This window comes from Ambystoma mexicanum, chromosome 4p (assembly GCF_040938575.1).
Source record: "Ambystoma mexicanum isolate Mex_15411 chromosome 4p, UKY_AmexF1_1, whole genome shotgun sequence".
Classification (NCBI taxonomy): domain Eukaryota; kingdom Metazoa; phylum Chordata; class Amphibia; order Caudata; family Ambystomatidae; genus Ambystoma; species Ambystoma mexicanum.
Genome location: NC_090927.1, coordinates 827,216,237 through 827,241,150, shown reverse-complemented (window position 1 = coordinate 827,241,150; position 24,914 = coordinate 827,216,237). Strand labels below are relative to the sequence as shown.

Below are 24,914 nucleotides of genomic sequence, written 5' to 3'. Positions count from 1 at the left end.
AGAAAAACAGTTACTTGACAAAATGTTAGTGACCAATTAAATGTTGGTTGATATTTTGCTATTGAAAACATATCTACTTCAATACATTTCATTTTAATATAAAAAAATATTTAGGTTTTGCAAGTGGAAAACAAAGCTATTTTCTTTTTAAAATAGGAAAGTACTTTAAAAATAGTAACCCCATTAAGCCAACAACATAGCAACACTTCTAAAAGCAAGCTATAGTTCCTTTGAACCATTTCATAAATAAAATGTACCCAGCATCTCTCTCGAGAGATTCCATAAATTAGAACAATCAAGGGAAATGAGCAGAAAACACCACATGGCATTTTAGTGAACGTATTATGCAGACTAAAATACATTGTAGACCAATCGACAATAAATTATTATGTTGGAAACAATATATTCTTTTGTGGATGCGATATGTTAGTGCGTGTAAAGAAATGTCATGCATAGCTAAATAGCTTGGACAAAAGTGAAGAAAAGCATACCTTTTGTTGCTTTACGGTGGGCCTCTTTAGCTACAGTATAAATCTCCTCATTTGTGACATCTAAAAGAATTTCTGTTAGCACCATTTTTGTGAACAACATCTAAAGAAAAGAAGTTCAAATACAATGTGTTTTTAGAACACAAATTCAATTTTCATGGTAACTTTGTTTCCAGACAGTACAAATTAGCCACAGTTTAAGAGATTTAGCATGAACAGAGCTACACCAACTGCCAAAAGTTGGTGACAGCTTAATTTTTGCAAGGAAGGTAGCAGGAGGGTGATAAGCCAAGCCTTGCCAAAAGGAAGACAAGGAAGGGCAAAAACTCACCCCACTTATAGACAAGGAACACTAGAGTGCAGCATAGAATACAGTTAATTCATGACAAAGTCTTGTATCACTGATAAAAAACATGAGTAAAAAACAGGGCAGAGCTAAATCCAGTCTTTACAATGTTTCCAAACAATATTCAAGATCTTCAGTTAAGCTATTGAAACCAAGCAAGATAGTAAACTGTGGTGTCTTTCCGGAAAGATAACCTGTAAATTGGTATATAAATTAATTGCAGTACACTGCTTCTAAACATGCATGCAGAACTGGTTTTTGAAGTTCTGCATATTTGAAGTACAGAAAGACTGCCAAAACCAGAAAGTGGCTGAGCACTGGATGTAGTACACTGGATTAATCTACGTCAGAGGTCTGCAACCCCGACTAGGATTTTATGTTTTCACTGTTTTTGGAGTCTGACAAACTCCATGGGCATCTGCTTTTCGCATAGCGACAGCACCCTGGGTGAGTGTCACTGAGAAGTCCCTTTGATTTCTCTTAAGGTTTAAATACCTTTTCTTGGGTGAACTACTGTTCCCAAGAATCGTAAGGTGAAATTGATTTTACTTTGTAGGTCCAGCACACACCATCTTAAAGTGGAGTGCTGGGGGGCTACCTAGTAGCCTTATCCTATTTTCTCATTTAACATTTTTTGTTACCCTCACTACTTTAAATGACTGGTGTAAGTGGTTTAATTTTTACTACCAGTGTGCTTTTTTACCGCAGGCTGGACCCTCAGCTGTAGTACAGCACCCATGGGTGTCCATTTTGTCCATGTTAGGGAGTATTTTCAGCTTAGTGCTAAAATTCCTCCCACCTTAGAGACCCCCCCACTTCTTTTGCTGAATTTTGGCACTTTGAACTTTTAAATTCTATGTGTTTTCTGTGTTTTTTTCTTTTGGTTGGGGACTCTGCACCTTCAGTGCAGTGACACAGGGAAGTCTTTCAGATTTCCCGAAGGTTTAAATAACTTCTCTGGGATAAAATACTGTTTCCCAGAGCAGTAAAGTGAAACTTGACTTCACTTACATTTGTAACTTTATGGACACAGCACACGCTATCTTACAATAGGGGGCTGGAGGGGTTACTTAGTATCTCCTTTGTCTAGCTTCTCATGTAATAAAATGTTTTACCCTTTCCTCACCGAATGGCTGGTGGCAGTGGTTTACGTTTTACTACCATTATGGGATTTCCCATGGGTGCCATTTTTGTCAGAATGGCCCCGGTCTTTTTTCGCCATTTCTTTGTGGAAAGGTCCTGCCTGAGATTTACTCTGCGCGCCAAACCAGGTTTGGTCCCTTTGTTCGTTTTGTCTTTGGCGGGAGTGAAACCCGCCTCTGGCTCCAGCAGGAAGCGAGGAAGGAGCCCAAAACTCCCTTTGCTTAGTCTCCTAGGAGACAGGAATACACTAAGGTGATTGGCCGGCTGGCTGTCCGGCAACAGCTAGGCTGGAATGAATGGAGCAAGCTGCATAAAAGACGAGGCTTTTTGGCTTGGAAGGCAGAGTCAACCACTGGACGAAGGAATCCGAAGAAGAACTTGGAGAGGGGGCCTGCTGCAACTCCTGGACCGTTGGTTTGCCCGGTGAAGCCCTGCTGCTGTTCTGAAACTCCAAATTCCTATCAGAGAAGCTCCTGCAAGGACTTCTCCCTTTGAGTTGGTGGGACCAATCAACTCCAAAGTAAGCCACCTGGAAATCCTCTCAACGCTGGTCGAGTATCCACTGCAGTCGCTGCTGGAACCGGATAGCCAGGGACAGGAACACCAGTTCATGTGTGTTGCTTTTAAGCTGGCCAAGAGCTCCAGGAAGATCCTCCGGACTCCCAGGTAGCAGGACTGACCAAGCCTGAGCCCCCTCAACAGAGTGCGGGACACCAGAAGCAAGGAAAGCCCAACTCGACAGCCAGGAACCATAGTGTTGCTATTTGCGGTAGACGCGAGGAGCTGAAACAATGAACAGCCACTTGCTTGAAGTTTGCCGGTTGCGAGTGGTGACCGTCCCATTGCAGTGCAGGAGTCCCAGAAGTACTCCCTCTTGTCCCCATGACTGAGGCCCAGGAACAGCGAGATCTGCAGAGCTGCACAGGAACAGAAGTCATCTGCTGCACTTTTTCTTCAACCTAAAGGTACTGTAAAGTCTAAGAGAACTTTACCTCTTGTTGTGTAGCCACTTGTCCTCGTTGGAGACTTGCTTGGTTGCATGTGTAGAGTTGCTGCCAGCTTCTTTACCTCACAAGCCTAATCAGGGTGTGGCCCTACTTTGATTGCTTCTAGTCTACAAAGACTTTTTTTTGACATTGGAAAAGACTTTCTACTTACCTACAGGAAGTGCTTCAGTTCACCTTGACTTTTGCTAACTTAACACTGGCTGTCCTAGGCTCCCTGAAAGACTTCTCCCTTTTGCTTATCTGTTTTGCCTTCCTTTCAGGAAAGTGTTAACTGACTTTGCATTGGGGGATGGGGGGTGTATTGAAAGTACTTATCTGCTTCAGAATAACTGTGTGAATACTTGTTTTATTCTGAACTCTCTTCTCTCTAGACACTACGCCTAAGAATATTCTAAATGCAACAATGATATATTAATGCCAACAGCACCCTAGCTATTGAAGTCACCTGAGGGTGTAGGCAGTGCCTGTGTGATGCAATATGGGTATTTACTGATTTAGATAACTAAGAGTGTGTATTTTTCAAGTATATTTGTCCTAAAAGGACAGCCACGCTACTGTGCGATTGACAGCCTAGGCTGTGCATGAATGGGAAACTTGCTTAAAAGGCAAGGGTTCTGGGACTAGAGGCAAAGTCGACCACTGAAACATCTGAAGATGAAATTGTGAAGAGAAGCCTGCTGTAACCTCTTTGACCTTGAATTTCCCAGTGAAGCCCTACTGCTCTGCTGACCTCGTTTATCACCTCAACAGAGAAGCTCTGGATGGAACAACTTCTTCTCCCCTTGGGCTGGTGGGACCAACTAGTCTGACGAACTGCACTTTGGCGCAACCCCCGACTTGCTGTGGTTGAGTGTCCATAACAGAGTGCAACGTCGTCTGCGGAACAAATCAGCCAAAAGCTCCAGGAGCCTCCTAAGGACACTCCAGAAGCAGGAAATCCGGATCCAGATTCCCTTCACCAGAGTCCAGGACCGAGGGAGCAAGCAAAGTCCAACCGGAGATATTCGTTGTGTATCCGTGACGTTTGCGAGGCGCTGACACACCGAAGAACCTCCGGATCGAAGGAAACCTGTAGCGACCAAGTAGTTTCCCCGAGTACTGCTGCAAGAGCCATCCAGACGTCCTCCCTCTTGTCCCCACGACTGAGGCTTAGGAACCAAGGTCTGCTTGACTGTAGCAAGACTGAATCCAGCTGGACCACTTTCTTCAAACTAGAGGAACTTTTTGGGCTTGGTTACTTACCTTCTTGCCTTAAATCATGCTTTCTCACTTGAGAAATGCAGTTGCTTAACTGAGTTTATTTCAACTCCCCTTTGCACAGGTTTAACAGCTTGTGTGCCTTCAGTGATTTTCTTTGAACAACCTGTTTTTGTGAAAGACTATCTAAGAAGTGCATCAAAACTATAGACTTTGTCCAATTGACTTGCTGTCCTGGCTCACAAAAGGCACCTTTCTGAATCCATGGACTTTGGCATTGCTTGTCACTCATAGGTGGTAATTTGTTGAACACGTGCTGGGAAAGGATTACCTAGATTTCATTGGAGGATTCAAACGGTCTTACTCTTATAAGAAAGTATGTTCTAACCTTCTATTTTTCCTTTAACCCTTCCTTTCTGAAACCCAAAGTCTAAATCGTATATTGGTATTATATATAAATGCAATACTATCCTGGTTATTGAAGTCAGTTCAGGGTGTAGGAGAAAGAACAAGTTACTTGCCTGTAACTATTGTTCTCCAGCATGGGTCTGGCATGGATTCACATGCTCATGAATATTCCCTGTCGTCGGGTCGGGAATCCTCGGTAAAAGAAAAAACAGTTTCATTTTCACTTACAAACTGTCTTTCTGCTATTAAACATTCACTAAACTCTGGGTCATACTGCCCCCAGCCAATGACTGACTTCTCCCCAAGCCGCTCCTCTGGCAGCCATCTTCAGATTTGGTAGCATGTAAAATAGCAGTATGACCAAGAAGAGCCACAGAGGGGCAGATGGGAGGGTTTGCATGTGAATCCATGCCAGACCCATGCTGGAGAACAATGGTTACAGGTAAGTAACTTGTTCATTCTCCAGAACGGGGTCTGGCATGGATTCACATGCTCATGAATAAAGAATTCATAGCAGTACAACATTACACAACCACTGGAGGTGGCAAGGCTCAACAGAAGCAATCACCCTTACCTCCGGAACAGGCTCACCTTCAAGCGAACAGGTTGCGTAGCACTGCTTGGCCGACCCTGAACTCCTCTGTGAAATCCCCGTCGACGCAGTAGAATCTTGTGAAGGTGTGTGTGTGGACATAGCAGCCGTGCAGATGTCCAGCAGGTGCACACCAGACAAACGCTGTCGTCACAGCGATCGCTCTGGTGGAATGGGCTCTTAGACGGCCGGGCAGCGGCCAGTTTGCCAACCGGTGACAGTGCGTGATACAGCCGGGGAGCCACCTGGAGATGGAAGCCTTGGACAAGGCCTTCCCCTGGTTCACAGAACCAAAGTTCACTAATAGTTGAGATGTCTTGCGGAAACTCTTTGTGCGCGCCACATAGAACTTGAGTGCACAAGCCACATCCAGCGAGTGCAAAGTCCTTTCAGCCGGCGACAAAGGTTTTGGAAAAAACACAGGCAACACCAAAGGCTTTGAGGTGGAATTCCGACAGAACCTTTGGCATGAAAGAAGGGTGCGTCCGCAGCACCAACCTCGTGTTGTGCAAAGTCAGATAAGTCAAATAAGGCTGTTTGCAGGCAATGGTCTGGATCTCACCTACCCTCCCAGCAGAGGTGATGGCCACAAAAAAAAAAAAAAAGTCTTCCACGAAAGGAACTTGAGAGGGTCCTGATGCATAGGCTCAAAGGGAGCCTCCCTGAGCCTCGTCAGCACCACGTTGAGTTCCGACGTCGGGACAGGGACCTTCACGGATGGGAACGATCGAAACAGTCCGTAGCACTGAAGAGTCGACACTCTGGCCCTGGCAAGGACCTCCCTGCAGTCCTCCAGCAGCTTGTACCCTCTGAACTCTGAGGCTGCAGGAGCCAAGCCATCAGGTTCAGCGATCCTGGATCGTGATGTAGTATTGTGCCTCCTTTTCTGGCGAGCAGATCCGCAACCACTGGCAGCTTATTTTGGGGGGAGGGGGTGGGGGGGGGGGGAACGCCGACATAAGATACAGATACCAATCTGCCTCGGCCACGCCGGGGTGTTAGGCAGCATTGCATGCAGTACCCTCTAGGACCACCACATACAATTAGGACTACAGGTGTAAGCAAAACCAACCTTTGTTTAAGTCTGCACTACACAGTTTGTGCTAGCGAACTGAGCAGCCAGGCTTATCTCAAGAGGGTATGTGAGCAGCACAAGAGGTTACACAGAGGTTTTACAATCACAATGGTTCAAGCAGACACTTACACTCAAGGTTTCTTGGTAAAACAGGTATTAATTTATTACACAGTCATTCAGAAAACAAACGAGGAGTCAACTTATTATTACACACAAATGCACTTCAATACCAAACCAATACGTCTGAGTAAATTAGGCTCCCCTGAAATAGGAGCAAAAGGGTATTTCAGTTACTTTGAATGCGAATAAAAAGGCACATGTTAATAGAATAGATCACAAAAACGTTCTTAGGCAGTGAAAATAGTTTCAGTTCACTAGAGGACTCGATTCAGTTCAACAGGCCTAGGCCAAAGTCAATGGACTAGTGTTTTGGATAGGAAAAAGCAGTTCTTGTAGTAAACGGTAAAGTCTTTGCCAATGTTCTCAGAAGTAGTTTTTACGAAAAAAATTAAATGTTGGGTCACAAGCGGATTAGGCCTGCAAGTTGGGAAAGTTTCATGAACTTTCACAGCGAGAGGCAAGTTCTCTCAATCAGGTTGGCACAGTACCTTAGTATGAAAAAAAAAAGATGCAGCTGAAGACGTTGGTTCCTGGCAGCTCTTGCAGATCTCACTGTTCCTGAGCCTCAGTTGTGGGACAAGAGGGAGGACTTCGGGGGAATCCTGCATTGCATGGTGACTGGTCAATCAAGCTGGCAAAATGGAAGATCTTCGGTTCGAGTAGCTGTCGTCAAGCACAAAAGCTGGTGTCCTTCCCCTTGGTAAATTCTAACCAGCTCCGAGAATGGTATCCAAGTGGCTTCCGAGTTGATTGGTCCCACCAACTCAAAGGAAGAAGTCGTCCTTGAAGGAGCTTCTCTGTCGAGATGAACTTAGCAATTCGGACCTACAGCAGGGCTTCTCTGGGCAAACCAACGGTCCAGGAGTTGCAGCAGCCATCCTATTACAGCTAGTCTTCAGTTCGTTCCAGTGGTCAACTCTGCTTTCCAGTCCAAGAGACTCGCCTAACCGTTTTCTCCCTTTCATTCCAGCCTAGCCTCCACTGACCCAGCAGGGTGGCTGTCATTGCCGGACAGTCAGCCTATCACGCCAGAGTGCATTTGAGTCTCCTAGGAGACCAAGCACAGGGAGTTTCGGGCACCTGCCTCAATTCCTGCCCACCTCAGACACTCCGGCGCCAGAGGTGGTCTTCAGTCCTGAAGCCCGCCAAAAGCATAGAAACAAAGGGACCAATCCTGGTTTGGGGTGCAGAGACAAACTCTAGAAGGACCTTTCCAAAAAGAAATGGCGAAAAAAAAGACCGGGACCCGTTTAAACAAAGGGGCTTTGATTTTTAGCTAGCTGTGTTCGCAGTCGGGAATAAACATAGTAGTTTGTTGTAAAACCACCGCCACCAGCCATTTTGATAGGAAAGGGTAGCATTTGACTGTGTAGGGGAGGAGTGGTCCAAAAGACCCCCCCCCTTTGCCTACAGCTCCACCCCAGGTGAGGGCCATGGCTCATCGGGCGTTCCCTCCTACCACCAGGGCCCAGGTGGTGGATGGCTCACCTGCTGAAGACATTGCCCGCACGTATTAAATTTAGCTAGGCCTCAGAAACCATTTTCTGTCTGCTAAAGATGGTGTGAGCTCAGCGCGCTGCAGCGCGGCTCCCTCCTTCAGATAGTTTCAGTCCTCCCTGTCTCCGCAGCACCATGGTAGATCCGCTGCAAGCCCGTTCCCACGAACAAGACGGGCATGATCTAGCGTAATACATTAACATTGTAACAGTTCACCTTCCGCAGTGTATCAATGCTCCCACAATGACCCGGTCAGCAAGGCCTGGGCGATGGGAAGATCTGTAGAATGGTCATCTGCTGAAAGCAGACAGGTACCCAAATATGAATGTAAGAAACCACTTTTAACATATGTATCCTCTCCATACAACCATTCTTACTAAAGAAATCTGTGAAATTGTGTAATTATCGTACATGACACCAGCCGTGAAGGACCCACACCACTGGAGGGGTGTGCAAATGTTAGAAGCATTCCCGGGGGATTATTCTTCATAAGTATCACTGAAAGCCCCACGCCCCGCGGTCTCGCACCACAACTGAACTGATGCTGCTAGAGTACACAAGAAAACGAATGTAACCATACCCATGACACATGTGAAGAGTGTGCGAGAATGCACTCGTCACACGTGTATGTCTAGGCCCCTCATGTGCCCCCTCCGCCACGTACTGTGGTGGGTTACTTTCTATGTACTCCACCAACCCTAAAACTACCTCACTCACTGCAAATGTATATGCTTATAACTAAATACTGTAGTTAAAACATAGTGTATGGATAAGGTGCTCAGACTGGGTATAATCGAAACACATCCAGCAAATTTTAAATGCATGTTTCAGAATGATTTGAATAAGTATTATAGTGTTCAAATGTTTGTGATGTTTTTACCTAAAATCGGCAACACACGAGGGAGATACCTTTGTGAAATGCATGCAAGGCCGTTCCCCCTCCCACCATGCGAAGGCTGCCAAGACATGAGAGCAGAGGCCCGCGCTGCGCTACTCCGCCTCCCCCAACCAGACTGGAGCCGCTTCAAAGATTTGGAGCCCCCTCTGCAGCACCCAAGGCCATGGCCCGCCACCTGCATTATTTACAGCACAGCAGTAAACCTCTGCCTGAACACACACTTCTAAAGGCGCCCCCTCGTAAACCCCATAGCCCACCGGATCATCTTAGACTTATGGCCCTGTGCAATCAGGACACCCAACACTTTGACAACACACGGCGGAACATCCATAACAACTTCTAACAAGGCAGAAAGACTTGTACCGCCCGTCCCAGGCCCTGAAGCTTAGCCCCTCGACCTATAGCCCCGGTCAACAGGACACTGGTAACCATGTCCTGACATATTACCTCCAGACCCCCACAAGGTGCATTCCTCCTGTGTTGCGTTAACCTGTAGAATAACCTATTGGAAGATTTACTAAAGAAGATAATATTGCAATGACTGAATGACTGCGGTGTGCATGGCCCAGGGCAAACAAGTCAGGAAAGGACATTCATCTCTGACACTGGCCACGATGGCACAACAACACCGCCCGGATGAACCCAGCCAACCTGCCAGGCCCAGCCCAACCCGCGAGGCTGACCAGTGACGTCTTCCAGCCAAAGCCAACCACATCGCAGCAGCACCTATAGCTAGTCGTCGCCACCCAATCCCATTGAACTTGTGCCCCCTATAGTGTGTAGGTTCTTATGACGTTTTTTGTAAATATATACGCCTGTCTTTGCTATTGTCAGACAGAGCGCTCTCGGAGTTTTGCAGAGTTCTTTGCATGCCCTATTCTAATCGATAAACTCCCATTTAAGCTCACCCGCACTCTGTCCTGGCTTTATTCCCGATTTGGGAGAGTCCTTCATTGTCTCTCATTGCAGGGAGGATCGTGCTGGCTGGGGACGCATGCCTTCAACTGCTACATGAGTTTCTAGACATAGGGGATACTAGGTAACCCCCCAGCACTCTACAGGAAGATAATGTCTGCTGGTTCTAGGAATTTAGACTAGTAAAGTCAATTTAACCATACATTCTCTGGGAAACAGTAGTTTATCACAGAGAAGGTATTTAAACCTTTAGGAAGTCTAAAAAGACATCCTTGTGTTACTGCACTGAAGGTGCTGCATAACACATGAAAAGATGCCTATGGAGTCGTCTTAAAACTCCATAATCAAAGAACACAAGAGTAGAATGAAATAAAGGTTACACCTTTCCCAGCAATACAAGTAACCTCTGTATGGTTCTTGGACACCTTGTCAGCTCCTCTTGCTTCTGGGGTCCAGCACTCTGTTGAGGTGGTTCAGGCTTGGGGTGTCCTGCTTCGAGGGAGTCCGTAAGATCTTCTAGGAGCTCGAGTGTGGCTTAAAGACGATGCACTCGTTTCTGGTGTCTGTATTTCTGACCCCTGGCACTCCGTTCCAGCAGCAGCAAGGAAGTACAGCCAGCAGAGAGGGGTTCCAGGCAAGTTCGTCTTGCGGTTGATTGATCCCACCAACCCAAGGGGAGAAGACGTCCTTTCCGGGCTTCTCTAGTCAATTAATTTGGAGCTTCAGCACTGCAGCAGGACTTCACTGGGCAAACCAACAGTCCAGGAGGGTGCATCAAGCATCTCTTTCAGTTTTTTTCTTCGGTTCCTTCGTCCAGTGGTCCACTCTGCCTTCTGTCCACGAGACCTTGCCTTTTATGCAGGTTTCTCCCATTCATTCGCAGCCTAGTTGTCACTCACAAAGCGGGGTGGCTGTCCTCCAAGGACAGCCAGCCAGCCAATCACCTTTGGATGCATTCCTGTAACCAAGGAGACTAAGCACAGGGAGTTTCGGGAACCTGCCAGACACGCTGGAGCCAGAGGCGGGCTTCACCAATGAACCCCGCCAAAGACAAAACGAACAAAGGGACCAAAGCTGGTTTGGCACGCACAGTAAAACACAATAAGGACCTCACAAGCAAGAAATGGCGACAAAAGAAGACCAGAGACATTTTGTGACAAAATGGGCACCCATGGGTGCATTACTGCAGCTGAGGATTCAGCCTGCGGTAAAAAATGCACAAGGGTAGGACAATTAAACCACTGCCACCAGCCATTAATTTTAGTGAAGGCAACATAAAAATGTTACATGAGAAAGTAGACAAAGCGGCTACTAAGTAACCCCCCCAGCACTCCACATAACATGGTGTGTGTTGGGTCTTCAACGAGAAAAAAGGTAAGTAAAGTCAATTTGACTTTAGTACTCTTGGAAACAGTAGTTTATCCAAGAGAAGGTATTTAAACCTTGAGAGATCCAAAGGGCTCATCTGACACTGCACTGAAGGTGCTGTGTGTCACAATACAAAAGGTGATGCCTATGGAGTTTGTCAGACTCGCAAATCATAGAAGCACAGAGTTCAAATCAAACAAAATACATGAGTGAGAAAAAGGGCTCTCTCTCTCCAGGATTAAAAATTAGTCCTGGAGTCCAGCAGAAGAGCTGGAGGTCTCTAAGGTTGAAGGGAATCAACACAGAAATTAGAATTTTCCTTATCAGTATGACCCAGAGCTCAGTGATTGGTTTATAGGAGAAAGTGAAACTTTGTCCTTTTACAGAGGATTCCCGGCCCGACTATGGGGAATATTCATGAGCATGCAAATCCATGCCAGACCCCATCCCGGAAAAGAACAAGTTACTTCTTACCTGGTAACGTTCTTTCGATGGGATGCTCCTCCGACGTATTCCTTATCTTAGATAATTTGTCTCCAGCTTGCTGGCCTCGGAAATTTTTTCTCTGTAGAGGGCGCTGCGCGTCGACATCTGCCGAGTTGGGGTCCCTCGACAGTCACCGTATCAGCGCCGACGTCACCATGCCCATAAGGAACAAGTTACTTAGGATTCCCAGCCTGACGACGGGGAATATTCATGAGCATGTGAATCCATGCCAGACCCCATGCTGGAGAAATAGCCACGTGCGGCGTCCGTTGCTCAGTTCCGTTTTGTAGCATAAGATAAGTCTTGCATGAATTGGCTATTGACCTTGAAGGAGCGTGAGCTGCAACCACAAGGGAAGTATTACTGAGGGGATGGATTGAGGGGGCGATAAGGAATACATCTGAGGAACATCCCATCGAAAGAACGTTACCAGGTAAGAAGTAACTTGTTCTTCGAAGGGATTGTGTCCTCCAACGTATTCCTCAACTTAGATAGACTCCCATAGCAGTGTCATGTAATTGGAGGTGGGAGTAAGAATGTCATGCATCCCTTTTAGGAATGGACCAAATGTAATACGGCTTTGCCAAATCTGGTCTCTTGACTAGTGGAGGAATCCAGGTGGTAAAATCTTGTGAATGTATGTGCGGACGGCCATGTGGCAGCCGCACATATGTCTCGGACTGGTACCCCTCTTTGGAGGGCCGAAGAGGCTGCGATACCCCTGGTTGAATGAGCCCTAAGATTCAGAGGGGGCTCTTTCCCTGCCAGTTTGTAACATTCCAGAATGGCCAAAATAATCCACCTGGAAATAGTCTGTTTTGTTATGGGTAGTCCCAACTTGTGACCCGAGTAGCCTACAAACAGTTGGTCTGCTTGCCTAATCCTAGCCAGTCTGCTGATGTAAAAGCTTCGAGCTCGCCTTGGGTCCAGCCTATGTAGCCTTTCTTCCTCTTTCCCCGGATGGGGAGGAGGGTAGAACGAAGGTACGGTAATTTTCTGAGTGATGTGAAATTCAGAAACCACCTTTGGGAGGAAATTAGGCTTCACCTGTAGGACAACTTTGTCCTTATGGAAAATAGTATTGGGGGGAGAGGGGTTTACAAGATAGAGCTTGTAATTCGCTCACCCTCCTAGCAGATGTTAGTGCTACTAATAGGACAGTTTTAAGAGTGAGAAATTTCAGCGAACAAGAGTGGAGTGGTTCCAAGGGAGTACCCATTAAGAAATTTAAGACTAAATTTAAGTCCCATAAGGGAACTTGGAATGGTCTTGGAGTACAGACATTAGTTAATCCCTTGAGAAATTGAATTACTAAGGGTAGTTTGAAATACAATGGTTCCTCCGCAGTGCGCTTGAAGATTGATAGAGCCGCGAGATAGCCTTTTACAGTGCCAACTTGAAGGCCTGAGTTTGCCAAGTAGAGAAGAAACGATAACACCGTTGGTGTACCGCATGAAAAAGGGTTGATATTGTTCTCTCTACACCAGCTGCAAAATTTGTTCCAACGGCAGCGGTATAAAGACTTTGTTGCTGGCCTTCTGGCCAAAAGCAACACCTCCATGACATCAGGGAGGTCCCAATCCTTGTACCTCAACCTTTCAGAAGCCAAGCGTGAAGGTTGAGGGTTCTTATGTCTGGATGGAGAACCTGACCTCCCTTCTGCGAGAGAAGATTCTCTTTGAGTGGAAGACGGATTGGAGGGCAGATGGACATATCCAGAAGGTCCGGGTACCACATTCTCCTGGCCCAGTCTGGGGCAATTAGGATCATGGTTTTCCGGAATCTTCCCAACCTCCTGATCATTTGAGGAATAACAGGGACTGGTGGAAACGCGTAAAGGAGTGGAAACTCCCAGTCCACTACGAACGCGTCCCCTAGAGCTCCTCTCGGGGGGAAATTCCCTTGAACAGAACAGAGCGCACTTCCTGTTGGTACTGGTGGCGAACAGATCCACCCGAGGGGTTCCCCAAAGGGCGAAGATCTCTTGAAGGACTTCCTGAGCTAGCTCCCACTCGTGGGAGACTGTGCTCTGCCTGCTCAGAGCGTCCGCTGTCAAGTTCTTCTCTCCGGCTAGGTGAACTGCCGATAGAGAGATTCCTTCCTGAATTGCCCAAAACCAGAGCTGCATTGCCTCTCTGCACAGTGGCAGTGACCCTACGCCTCCTCTTTTGTTGAGGTAGTGCATGGCCACCGTGTTGTCCGTCATTATCAGGACATTTCTCCCCTGTACTGATGGCAGGAAAGCTTTCCGCTCTAGTCTGATCGCTCTCAGCTCTAACAGGTTGATGTGTAGTCTGGACTCCGATGGAGACCAACGACCGCTGATGGTCAAGTCGTTGGCATGGGCTCCCCACCCCGTGAGTGAGGCGTCTGTGACTACTGTTATCTCCGGCCATGGTTGCCAAAACAGTTCTCCTTTCAAGATGTTCTCTGGATAGGCCCACCATTGAAGGTCGTGGGCTACCTTGTCCGGAATCAGAGGAAATCTGTCATTCTTCCTGAGTATTGTGACCACTGGGTTCTTAGTGCCTGTCAGGTTTTCACATTCTGTACCTCACATTAGCAAGGTTCCTAGGAGAATAGGATATTGCAAACACTATTTCAGGTGGCTAAAATATTAAATACATTCTGTTTTGAAACTAGAACATTTTCTGTTTTAGTTAAGTTCATTTTTTTTTTTCGGGTTCCTTAACTAACTTTCATTAGAAAGATGACATGTCCCCAAGCCAAGATGGAGGAACACTATCCCAATAGTGATTGGTTTAGTTTGCAGCAGGCAGTATTGTGATGTCACTTAGAATGTTCCTTACAAATCTAAACTGCCTTTCATTAAAGTATTCATTAGAGTAGGTCGTACATTTTTTAGCTCCAGTTAAAATAAAACTATAGTATACTTTCACTAGGTGTAGAATTTTTATTTTAGTTCAATTTCTACCTTAGTAATCTCAGTCAAGAAAGAAGTTGCTGAAATCAACCATCAGAGTCTTCCAGTTGAACCAGTTTGTTGAACAGAGGAACCAATTGAAGAACAAGAACTAAGCTAAGTGCAATTCTGTTGTTAAATGTAGAAAGTTATTGGATGTTGCTCAAAAGACATTTAAACTTAAGACTTTACAAGTTCATTCATGGTATTTTTTAAGTCAAGTAATTTTATTATATTTGGTCAAACCGGAGTAGTTGAAGATTCAAGACATTACATTTTATTTTTAATTAGATTTTTAAAGACCAACTAATAGTAACTAGGCGTGCGGATCGTTTTTCGCTGCGTGTCTAATCTTGATTAACCTTATTTTAACCTTTGTAATTGTTTCACGCTATCGTTCAGAGCCGGAGCGTATATTTAATTCTATGCGCGCGGTTAGAGAAAAGGACCCTACGACGTTGCGTGTACGTCGCGGCCATTTTGAGATGAATTATTTTCTTTTCCTCTGTGTCGCACTTCGTAACGGACTCTAAGAAAAGACTTTCGTTTGGACAAATTGCTTTTGGATTCAAGGCTAGTCAGTAATGTTATGAACAAGAGTTTTTTGTACTAAAGCCTTTTGTTGAAGGAGAATTTTTAAGAGAATACATTTTCGAAAATCCAGTACTGGCAGCGGAATATTAGAACTTCATCAGGAAGTTATCCAAGAGAGTGATAAGCTGTATGTAGAGAGAAAAGAAAGAGAAACTTCATATACCGCATCAAAAGCAGCAACATTTCTTACTGAAGCAGCCTAAGGGCTATGCAAGCTTAGGCAACAGGTAACTAGAGACATATTATAGTAATATAGAATAGTCAATACATAATTTTAAAACTATTTTACTTAAGGCTGTGTTTTCTTTTAGGAACACCACTGATCCAAAAAACCCTTCCAGGGAAGACAGTCTGAAGTACCTGCAGTGGGAGTTCTTGTCTTTGTTTTGTTATCCATTCCCCTTTCCCCTTGGGTTTGCCTGGCCAATAGTTTTATTATATGAGGATTGTTGAGCAGGCAGGCTTTGGGGGCTAGGTGGGCCAGCTTCACTCCTGCAGGATCCTATTACTTCAGAATCTTGACAGAACCCACTGGAGAGATCTCATTCTCAGGCGAGCCTCTGGCACAAGGAAGATGCAGGATGCCATGAGGCCTAGCAATCTCAAAAAGTCCAAGGCTGGGAGATGATGGGCATTTTGAAACTTGTTGGCCATCTGCAAAATATCTTGAGCCCTCACCTCTGGTGGCAAGGCTTTTTCCAGGACCGCTCCGATGAACTGGAGTCTCTGTGATGGTATCATATGTGACTTCTTTAAATTGAGGGAGAAGCCCAGTTTGTGAAGGAAGTGGCAGACAATCTAGCTGGATCTGAGCTGTTCCAAAGATACAGCTCTGATCAGCCAATCGTCCAGGTAGGGGTAGACGTGGATCCCTTCCCTCCTTAGACTTGCAGCCACTACCAACATTAGCTTGGGGAAGACCTTCGGGGCGGTTGTCAGCCCAAAAGGCAGAACTCGAAATTGATAATGAGAGCCGCCAATTGCGAACCTCAGGTATTTCCTGTGTTTGAGATGGATTGGCACATGGAAATAAGCATCCTGGAGGTCCAGAGATCCTGGATCTGGAGGGCCTGAAGGATCTAAGAGAGAGTTACCATCTGTCAGGGCTGGCTGAGTATTAATCAGGAAGAGTATGTACATAGAATTAACATTGTGGTTGCCCAAGTCAAGATGGAGAGAAAGAAACTTAACCTGATTGGTTTAAGGAACAATAGTATGTGGGTTGTCTGATTGGTGGATAGGATAATGGGTTGGATTCTTGGGAGGTGAGCAAGATTCTAAAGCAAGGCTTTTCAGAGTTCAGAAGATTTACCAAAGAAGTGAGAAAATCGTTGCTGAGGCAGAATGATCAAGAAGACATCAGGTGGGATTGTTCCTTTTAAAAGCTTAAAGATTCTAAGTGAACTTCTATTTTATATCAGAAACTAAGAGTTTAGAAGTTTAAAGTTTACTATAAGAAGAGAAACCGTTGACAGTTTATATAAAATATGGAAAATAATTGAAAAGACTGTGCGCGCAAGTTTTAAAGTTGTTAATAGCGTGAAAACTGTTTCAAGACGGTTTACGTGCGCGCGAGTCTTCGTGTCTTCAGCAACGTCGTTGGGAGCGCGTGCGTATGAGAGCGCGTGTTGGATTGCGATAGAACGCGAGTCCATATTAACTGAGCGCGGGTAATTTTTAGCGCGTGTACATTTTTCACGTGAGTGACGTTACATATGAGAGCGCGTTTTGGATTGCGATAGAGCAAGAGTCCATTTTCATTGAGCGCGAGTTGTTTTTGGTGTGTGAACTATTTTCACGTGAGAGACGTTGCAAGTAATAGCGCAAGTTCAGTTGCCGATAGAGCGCGGGTCCATTGGAACTAGCGCGCATAGTTTTTCAGTGCGAGCGTGTGTTTCACGTACACGTGAATTTGTTAACGCGTGCATGTATTTGTTAAGGTGCGCGTGTTTCACGTGCGAGTGTATTTATAAGGTGCGTGTGTCATTTTTTAGCGCAAAGACAATTTCTCACGTCTTGTGATTTTGCATGTTAATCGCATGGTTGCTGAGTGTGAATAAGTTATTCAAGAAAGTAACTATATATTCATATGTTTAACAAAGAAAAGATTCACACGCAGAAGCATTCAAGAAAGTTTATGAGTTTCTACTTAATGCAATTTTCACACAAAGAGAATTTAATACTTCAAGAAAGACTGCATTTCTCAAGAGTATTTGAAAATTCGAACTTACTGGAGTTAAATGAACTTTAAAGTTAAAGAAGAATATCTAAGGTTGTAAGGTATTTTCAAGAGTCATTTTTCTTAAGGATATTAAAGAGACTGGAATGGCTAGTGACAATATGCACTAAAACATTACAACAGCTTACAAGATATTCCATAAAGATAATTAGCCTCCAAGTCTTAAACAGAGGTATAAGAGGTAAATAATTTAGAGAAAAAGGTTTACACTAATGTATAAGTAACCAAGTGTATTTGTTTACTACAGATACCAGAGCCTACCAGAAGGTTGCAGGGCTGCAGTGTCTCCGTTGTTATTTTATCCAAATTCCCCTTTCCCTTTCTTGGGGTTTTCAGCTCAGCTTTTACTTTAGGGTTCAGAGGTGAACTCCTGGTGAGGGTCTGTGGGGCCAGCATCAGCTGCTGTGGAATTCAGTCAAGCCAGACCCCGACACCATCTTGAACTTGTCCTTCCTGAGGAACTTGGACTTATGAGAATTGAACAAGATAGGTCTCAGTCCTCCGTCCTTCTTCGGTATGAGAAAGTAGGGGCCCTTGTTCCTGTCCGCTACAGGTACCGGTTCTATGGCACCTTTCTCTAGCAGGTCTACAATTTCCTGTTAGAGCGGATCTGGGACTTTTAGAGAGCTGTGCCCGGTGGATGGCTCTGAGGGATGCGTAGAAAGGGTAGGCAGTAACCTTGGGCAACTGTCTCCAATGCCCAAGCATCTGACGTAATAGCCTGCCATTCCGTCAGATGGTGAGTTAACCTGCCCCCTACAGGTGTTTTGTGTGGAAAGACCTCAGAGTGGTTTGGGGGCGGCTGATCCAGATGTCGAGGGTAAAGAGGCACCTCCTGCTGCTGCTGCGGCCTTAGTACTTTTGACCCGTCCACCTCAGGTGGATCTCCTTTGGCCTCTTTGAGCCAGCTGTCCTCTGCCTTTCCCGAATGCGGAATAATAGCGAAAGGACTTTCCTCTCCCAGAGGTTCCTGAAGGGCGAAAAGGAGTTTGGCGGATTGCAGCTCCTAAAGATTTTGCTGCTGCTTTAGATGTTTGCAACTTTTCCAGACGGTCATCAGCCTTTTTACTGAATAAAGAAGAGCCGTCAAAGGGCATATTGAAAAGTCTGGCCTGTACATCTGGAGCAAAGCCAGACTTTCGTAACCACGCATGCCTGCAGATTGTAGTACTTGCCGCCATGCCCTGCTGATACTGTCAGCGGAATCGAAGCCAGTTTGAAGAGATTCGCACATGGCATCTTTGCCATCTTTAATGATGTTAAGGAAGGCTTCCCTTTCATCTCCTTACGGTATGCAGTCAGCCTCTGATGAAGCACACTCCCAGAGTGTGTGACTGAAACTGGCGAATGTACAAGTGGCGTTGATAGATTTCAACGCCATACTACAAGCAGAAAATACTTTTTTTGCCATAGAATCGTACCTTTTGTCATCCTTGTCCTGTGGAACAGTAGGATAAGCGGATCTTCTTCTTGATGAAGTTGCCGCTTGAACCACCAGGCTCTCTGGAGTCGGGCGTTTTGATAAATATTCAGGGTCAGCCGCAGCAACCCTATAATTGGCTGAATTTTTTATTGACTGCAGGGATAACCTCAGGAGTTTCCCAATTTGATGAAATTTTCCTTTGTAAAGCTGTATGGAAAGGGACCACAGGATCCTCTGTGGACCTTTATCTAGTAGGTCTGTAAGGTCATCCTGTTGAAAAACAGGTGAAGGCGCAGACCAACTCATTAATTCAATAATTCTTGCCATAGGGGGTTTCGGCATGTTCCCCAGGGTCTGGTTTGACAAATTCCACTTCTGGGGAAGAGTCCAATCCACTTGGCTCATGTAGGGATTCCTGTAGGTCTTTCAACCTTCTTTCCCCAGAGGTAAAATCCTCTGAAACAGGTGGTGTGGTCCTCTGCAGCCCGAAGGGTCTTTCTTGGTCAGAATACTCCCCTTCTTCATAGATTGAAGATAATCTGGGGTACTCTGACCTCGGAAATCTTGTAAAACCCATTTTTAAAGCAGAAGGAGCCAAATGTGTCATTATTGGTCGAGAAAACGTCGATGTCGTCGACGTCGATGTAAAAGGCTTCGAAGACGCGGAGAAAGGCGTCGAGAAAACTGGAAGAGGCCTCGAGGAACTAGAGAGGATCGGGATCCTACTTGAGGAGGTCGACGACGTTCTCAGCGTCGTGCTGGAGGCTCTGGGTATAACCGTTGGCTGTGAAGTAGCCATGGTTTTTTCTTTTATCGGCGTCGACAATGGCGTCGATTCGATCGACCGATGCGTCGAAGAACCCTTCGACAACGGCGTCGATGGCGCCGATCCATGAGTCGAAGGGATCTTCGACGACGGCGAAGATGGTGCCTTCCTACCCGATGGCCCGTGGCGCTCTCGGGTGGACTCTTTCGCCGGGTGCAACGACTCGCTGCGTTACGATTTTTGGGGTTTTTCACCCAGGGTATCACCCTCAATCTGTCTTCGAGGGGGTCAAGGCCACTTTCTCGAAGACGCTTAGCATCTTTTTCCTGAATTCCTCCTACTCAGCCTGAGACCTGTGTTTTGTGGGGCAGGAGACCCTTTCTGGGGAAACAGAAGATGACGAGGAAGGGGATCTCCGACGTCTCTTGTTTGAGTGTCTAGATCTCGACGAGTGGTGGGAGCTACTTCGAGACCTAGAATGGGAATGCTTTCGACAGCGAGGAGACGAATGCCTCGACCGAAGAAACCTTCGAGGAGGTTTTGACTGACTTACCTCTCTCGAGCTTCCCCTTGCGCTCCTTCAAGGCTTTCGCCGTCATGGACATGCAGTCCTCTCACTCCGAACAATGGTGCTCGACTCCCAAGCACCACAAACAGAGCCTGTGAGGATCCGTTATCGAAGTTTTCTTTCCGCAGTCTCGACATTTTTTGAAGCCGGACCGCAGAGTCGTCGGTTCGGATGAGGAAGCCATCGAGTATGAGTTGGTTTTATCGAGGGAATATAAGAGGATTATCTGACTGAACTGAGCAACGATATTCCGAGGCCCCACAAAGCGCAGAGAAACTGAACTGAGTAACGGACGCCGCGCGTGGCTATTTATGGGCATGGTGACGTCGGCGCTGATACAGTGGCTGTCGAGGGACACCAACTCGGGGGACGTCGACGCGCAGCGCCCTCAGAGAAAAAATTTCCGAGGCCAGCAAGCTGGAGACGAATGATCTAAGATAAGGAATACGTCGGAGGACACAATCCCTTCGAACTACAGTTCCCAAGGGTAGAAAGGATCTTTGGATCCCTTTTAGATTTTATTAGGTGAGACGAGCACCCCCAACCTTATGTCGAGTGGTGGGGAGGTACTGGGTGTCCAATTTCTCGTTCTAAATGTAACATTTATGTTACAAGGAGAAACGTACTTTTAATATCTGGTGGCAGTGAACATTTTTATTAATTTGGTGCACCTTTACCGCAGGCTGTTTCCACAGCCCCGGTTAAGGCACCCATGGGTGCTCATTTTACTTAAATGGCCCCCCTGCTGTCTTTATTCGCCATTTTAGTGTTCCTTATCCTTTCTTGTTCATTCCCCCCGACCTCCAGGGCGGGGGAATTTTGTGTGTTAACTTGATCTTCGGTGGGAGACATCGGTCAAGCCCGCCCAGGCTCCAGATGGTCTGTGAAGTCAGGAAGCGAGGGAGAAGTCCAAAACTTGGCACCCCTTTGTCTTCCAGCCTGGCAGGCTGGATGTCCTGAAAGGACTGCCAACCGCCCCTCCTACACCCCCTCTCAAGTTTGAAAATGTCACATGGCTGTTTGATAGGCTGGGTTCCTGCATAAAAATCCAATTCTAGAAGCTGGATAGATAGTCGACCACTGGAACCAAATCCAAAGAGTATGATGAAGAAATCGCGGCTGACACTATTTCCAGCAACCAGAGAGCCTGCTGTGTAACCTGAGTATTACCCTTCCTTCCAATCAACCTGGGGACTCCAAAAAATGATGACCCAGAGCCTGATGAGACCCACTAAACTCGAAGACGTGCATTTTGAGCCATCCCACGTCGTGCTGCGACCTTGCAGGGCTGCAATACCCAATACTGGGACCTCGAGTCATTGTACGGTGCAGTCTTCCAAATTCTGAATCTTGCTGAAACTTTGTGGGCATCCTGCTGGACCTCCAGAGGTGTGCTGGACCTTGCAAACGACGAGAATCTGACCAGCGATATTACGTCTTCTCCTGGCTCCTGAAAAGGACACCAAACTCCACAGAGCTACATCCAGCTGCGAAGAAACTCTTGCCTGGAGCCTTCCCTGTTGATCTCTGCTGAAAAAGCCCATGCAGGGTCCTGTCTTCTGTCTTCACGATAAGGAATTCAGTACCTGGGTGTTTGGTTGCAGATCTTGAAGTCCCCCTGCTGCAAAATATTCTGTGCTGAGGTACTGTGTTGGCTTGGGTATTACTTACCTTAAGTCTCTTGCGATTCCTGTGTAGCTTTGGGGTGTTTCTCGTGATTGGGAGCCCTCTGGTCCAGTTCACCCAGGCCCACTGCTGGAATCCTCTTAGGGCGTCTTCTCAAAAGTCCCTTGACCCTCAACTAAATATGAAAGTGGAATACTTGTTTGAGCAGTCTTCCTCAGGAACTCCGACTTTGCCTGCACCTGAGCCCTATCTCGCCCTGCCTACCGTGGTTATACTTGCAACTAGGGTCCCTCTTCTGCCTCAGAGAACTCATGTCATAGCACTGGGAAGGGCTGGATACCGTATAAGGGGTCTGCCTTGAAAAGTAAAATAAGTGTTGAAAAGTTTACTTGTAAAAAAAAAAAGTTGGTAACTGTAGCTCCGAGAGTGAACAGTTACAAAAGTTCTTACTTAAATTGAAAGTGTTCTGCCACTTGTAAATGTATAGGTAGAGTTATCACCTACCTTGGCGATGTTCTGTCATTCTGAAAAGTATATATAGGTTTTACCTGCCTGGAATAGCTGTGTGTCATTCTTGAAAAGTATTCTTTAGGTGTAGCTGACCTTGGTATGCATGGTGCAATCCTCAATTAGTGTAAAATGTTCTTACTGATCTTAGACTGTTCCACTGAGCTCAAAAGTAAGTAATGGTTTATCACACCCCAATGTCCAACTCCCCTAGAATAACCCATACTACCCTTGCATCACGGAAAGTAATCTAAAAATAACCATTGGTTTCACTTCAACTACAGTTAGGTATTCTAAATAAGGTCTTATGCTTTGGTCTGTGTACCTTCAAGCATAGTGGTGTGTTTTTATAAATGCCCATTGCCGCCGCTGATCAGTCCCCAGACGTCCTCCCTCTTGTCCCCGCGACTGAGGCTCAGGAACAACAGGATCTGCAGAGCTGTACAGGAACAGAAGCCAGCTGGAACCATTTCTTCTAACCAGATGTACTGTAAAGTCTAAGAACTTACCTCTTGTTGTGTAGCCTTGCTTGCTCTCAGTTGAGACCTGTCTTGGTTACCTTGCAGAGTTGCTAAAGCTTTGCCCCTCACAAGTCTCCCAGCTTGTGGCCCTTTAAGTGTTCTATTTTCTGCAACCATTTTTACAAAAATTGTGCAAGACTTTTGTTACCTACCTGCAAAGAAGATCTTCAGCTCCCCTTGACATTGTGCAATTAACATGGACGGTCCTGGCTCCCTGAGTGACTCTTATTACCTCGGACTCTGTGCTTTCTCTTTCCACAAGAAAGGGTTAATTTACTCTGCATTGGAAGGTTTAACTGTTTCTGAATTATTGGAACCTTTGTTTTATTCCTCTATTCTTATCTTTTAAACCAAACTCAGTATTGCTCTAAATGTATCAGTGATAAATCAATGTCCACAGTGTCCTAGCTATTTAACTCACCTGAGGGTTTTGGAAGTGTCCGTGTGCCATCCCCAATGGGTATCATCTGATTTAGAGAAACTAAGAGTGTGTTTTGAAGTATATTTAAGTGTTACATGTTTTGCTCCCTTTCTAAGGAAGGCTTATATAACTGACTGTGAAATACATTAATAATTGTTTTATCAAGAAACCTCAAGTATCAGTGTTTATTTGGATAACTGTACTGTGAAACTCTGTCACAAAGTTACTGCTCACATTGACCCCTTTCGAGATAAGCCTGGCTGCTCTACCACATTACCAACCTGTGTAGTTCAGACTTCCACCAAGGGTTGGGACCCTATTGCCAGGTCGTCAGGGTTGTTGTAGTGCACCCAAAGGGTACTGCATACAATCTTGCCTAACAAAAGCCCACCAAGACTTTAGTGTGTCTGAGGACATGAAACTGGGGAGGACTCCGCAACTCTGCTGTTCTTTGATTTCTGGTGTGCCTGCCTCGAACGAGATCCAAGTAGGAAAGCTACATAATTTACTTGCCTGCTTTATTTCTACTTGTTACCCTGATGTATGTTTGATGTTGCTAGCGGAAAGAGTATTTCGTTTCCAACTGCCTTGTTTATATATGAAATAAATATTTTTGGTATAACGGTGTGCTTTTCTTTGGGTCAATGTATGCTCCGATTTTTTTGTGTACCGATTTACAGGTCACATTCCTCCTCCTAAGCAAAGCCTGGCTGCTCTGCCAACCTTGGAAAGTACAGGCCCAGATTAGAAGTCAGGGCCCTGAAAGCAAGGGATAAGTCTTATCGAGTCCAATCCCAATTGGACTTTATAAGACTATCCTGTTAGCTAAGTTTTTCTAAAGTCCTTAAAAGGTGGACTTCAGAAAATCTGTCCTAACAAGGCAGTATAAAAAGCTTAAGAGTATACACACAAGCCAAGAGATACTGACACACTAAGTTATATAAAAACAAATATTTATTTTATATATACACAAAAGGTAATTCATTCTTCAGAAAGATAGCCACTATAGCACAAAATACACAAGTTAAAAAAACTAATTCATTGTTCACATTAAGTAAACCACTTTGCAATACTTTTAGAATGGCAGTATGCAATTCGAAGGTAAGTAACACTTTTGTAATAACTTTCAGAATATATGTTTCAGTTAAAATTAGATGAAACAAAACCAACATAAAGCAGGTAAATACCTGTAATTATTTTGCAGAGGCCTAACTCTTTGGAAGTCCAAACCCATCTAGTTATGAGTTTCTCATAGTCGGACTGGAGGGCAAACAGGTGAAGCACAAACTGTATAAAGTTCAAAAGTTCTGTAGCAAGTAACATTTGGTTGGAAAAGGGCTAGGGACTTCAGATAAGTCTCCCTGTAGGCTCACAGGCATTCTAATTGGACAAACGTGTATAGGTGAACTCTTAAACACACAAATTAGCACTTCAGCAGTGGAATCTTGCCTCTGGAGGTCTGGAAGGAGTCGATCAAAGTTTCAGGAGGATTCGATCTTCGGAAAGTCCCAGGGTATTGGCAGTTTGTACCCCGTGAAGGTCACAGCTTGTCATGGGATGGCTCAAAATGCAGGTCTTCTTAAGACCGATTGGTCGCACTAGTCCAAGGTGCGGAGCCACACTCTTCAGGGCACTTTCGTCATATGGAAGAAAGGGTCAGCACAGCAACGGTCTCTCAGCGAGCATCGCCAGTCACTGGAAGTAGCTACAGGAGTCCGATTTCCTCATCGGACTCGGCTCCAGTGGTTGACTTGTTTTCAGCCTCAGAATCCAAGCCATTTATCCA

The 24,914-nt window shown here is 45.6% G+C and overlaps 1 protein-coding gene across 4 annotated transcripts in view; it reads right to left on the bottom strand.

Moving 5' to 3' along the window:
- Positions 1–24,914, bottom strand: part of PNISR (PNN interacting serine and arginine rich protein) — a 508,713-nt gene that overhangs the window by 57,264 nt on the left and 426,535 nt on the right. For all 4 annotated transcript variants that reach the window (XM_069606402.1, XM_069606404.1, XM_069606401.1 and 1 more), the window contains one exon: positions 492–591. In XM_069606402.1, coding sequence (XP_069462503.1) covers positions 492–591 — 100 coding nt within the window. The remainder of the gene's footprint in view (positions 1–491; positions 592–24,914) is intronic.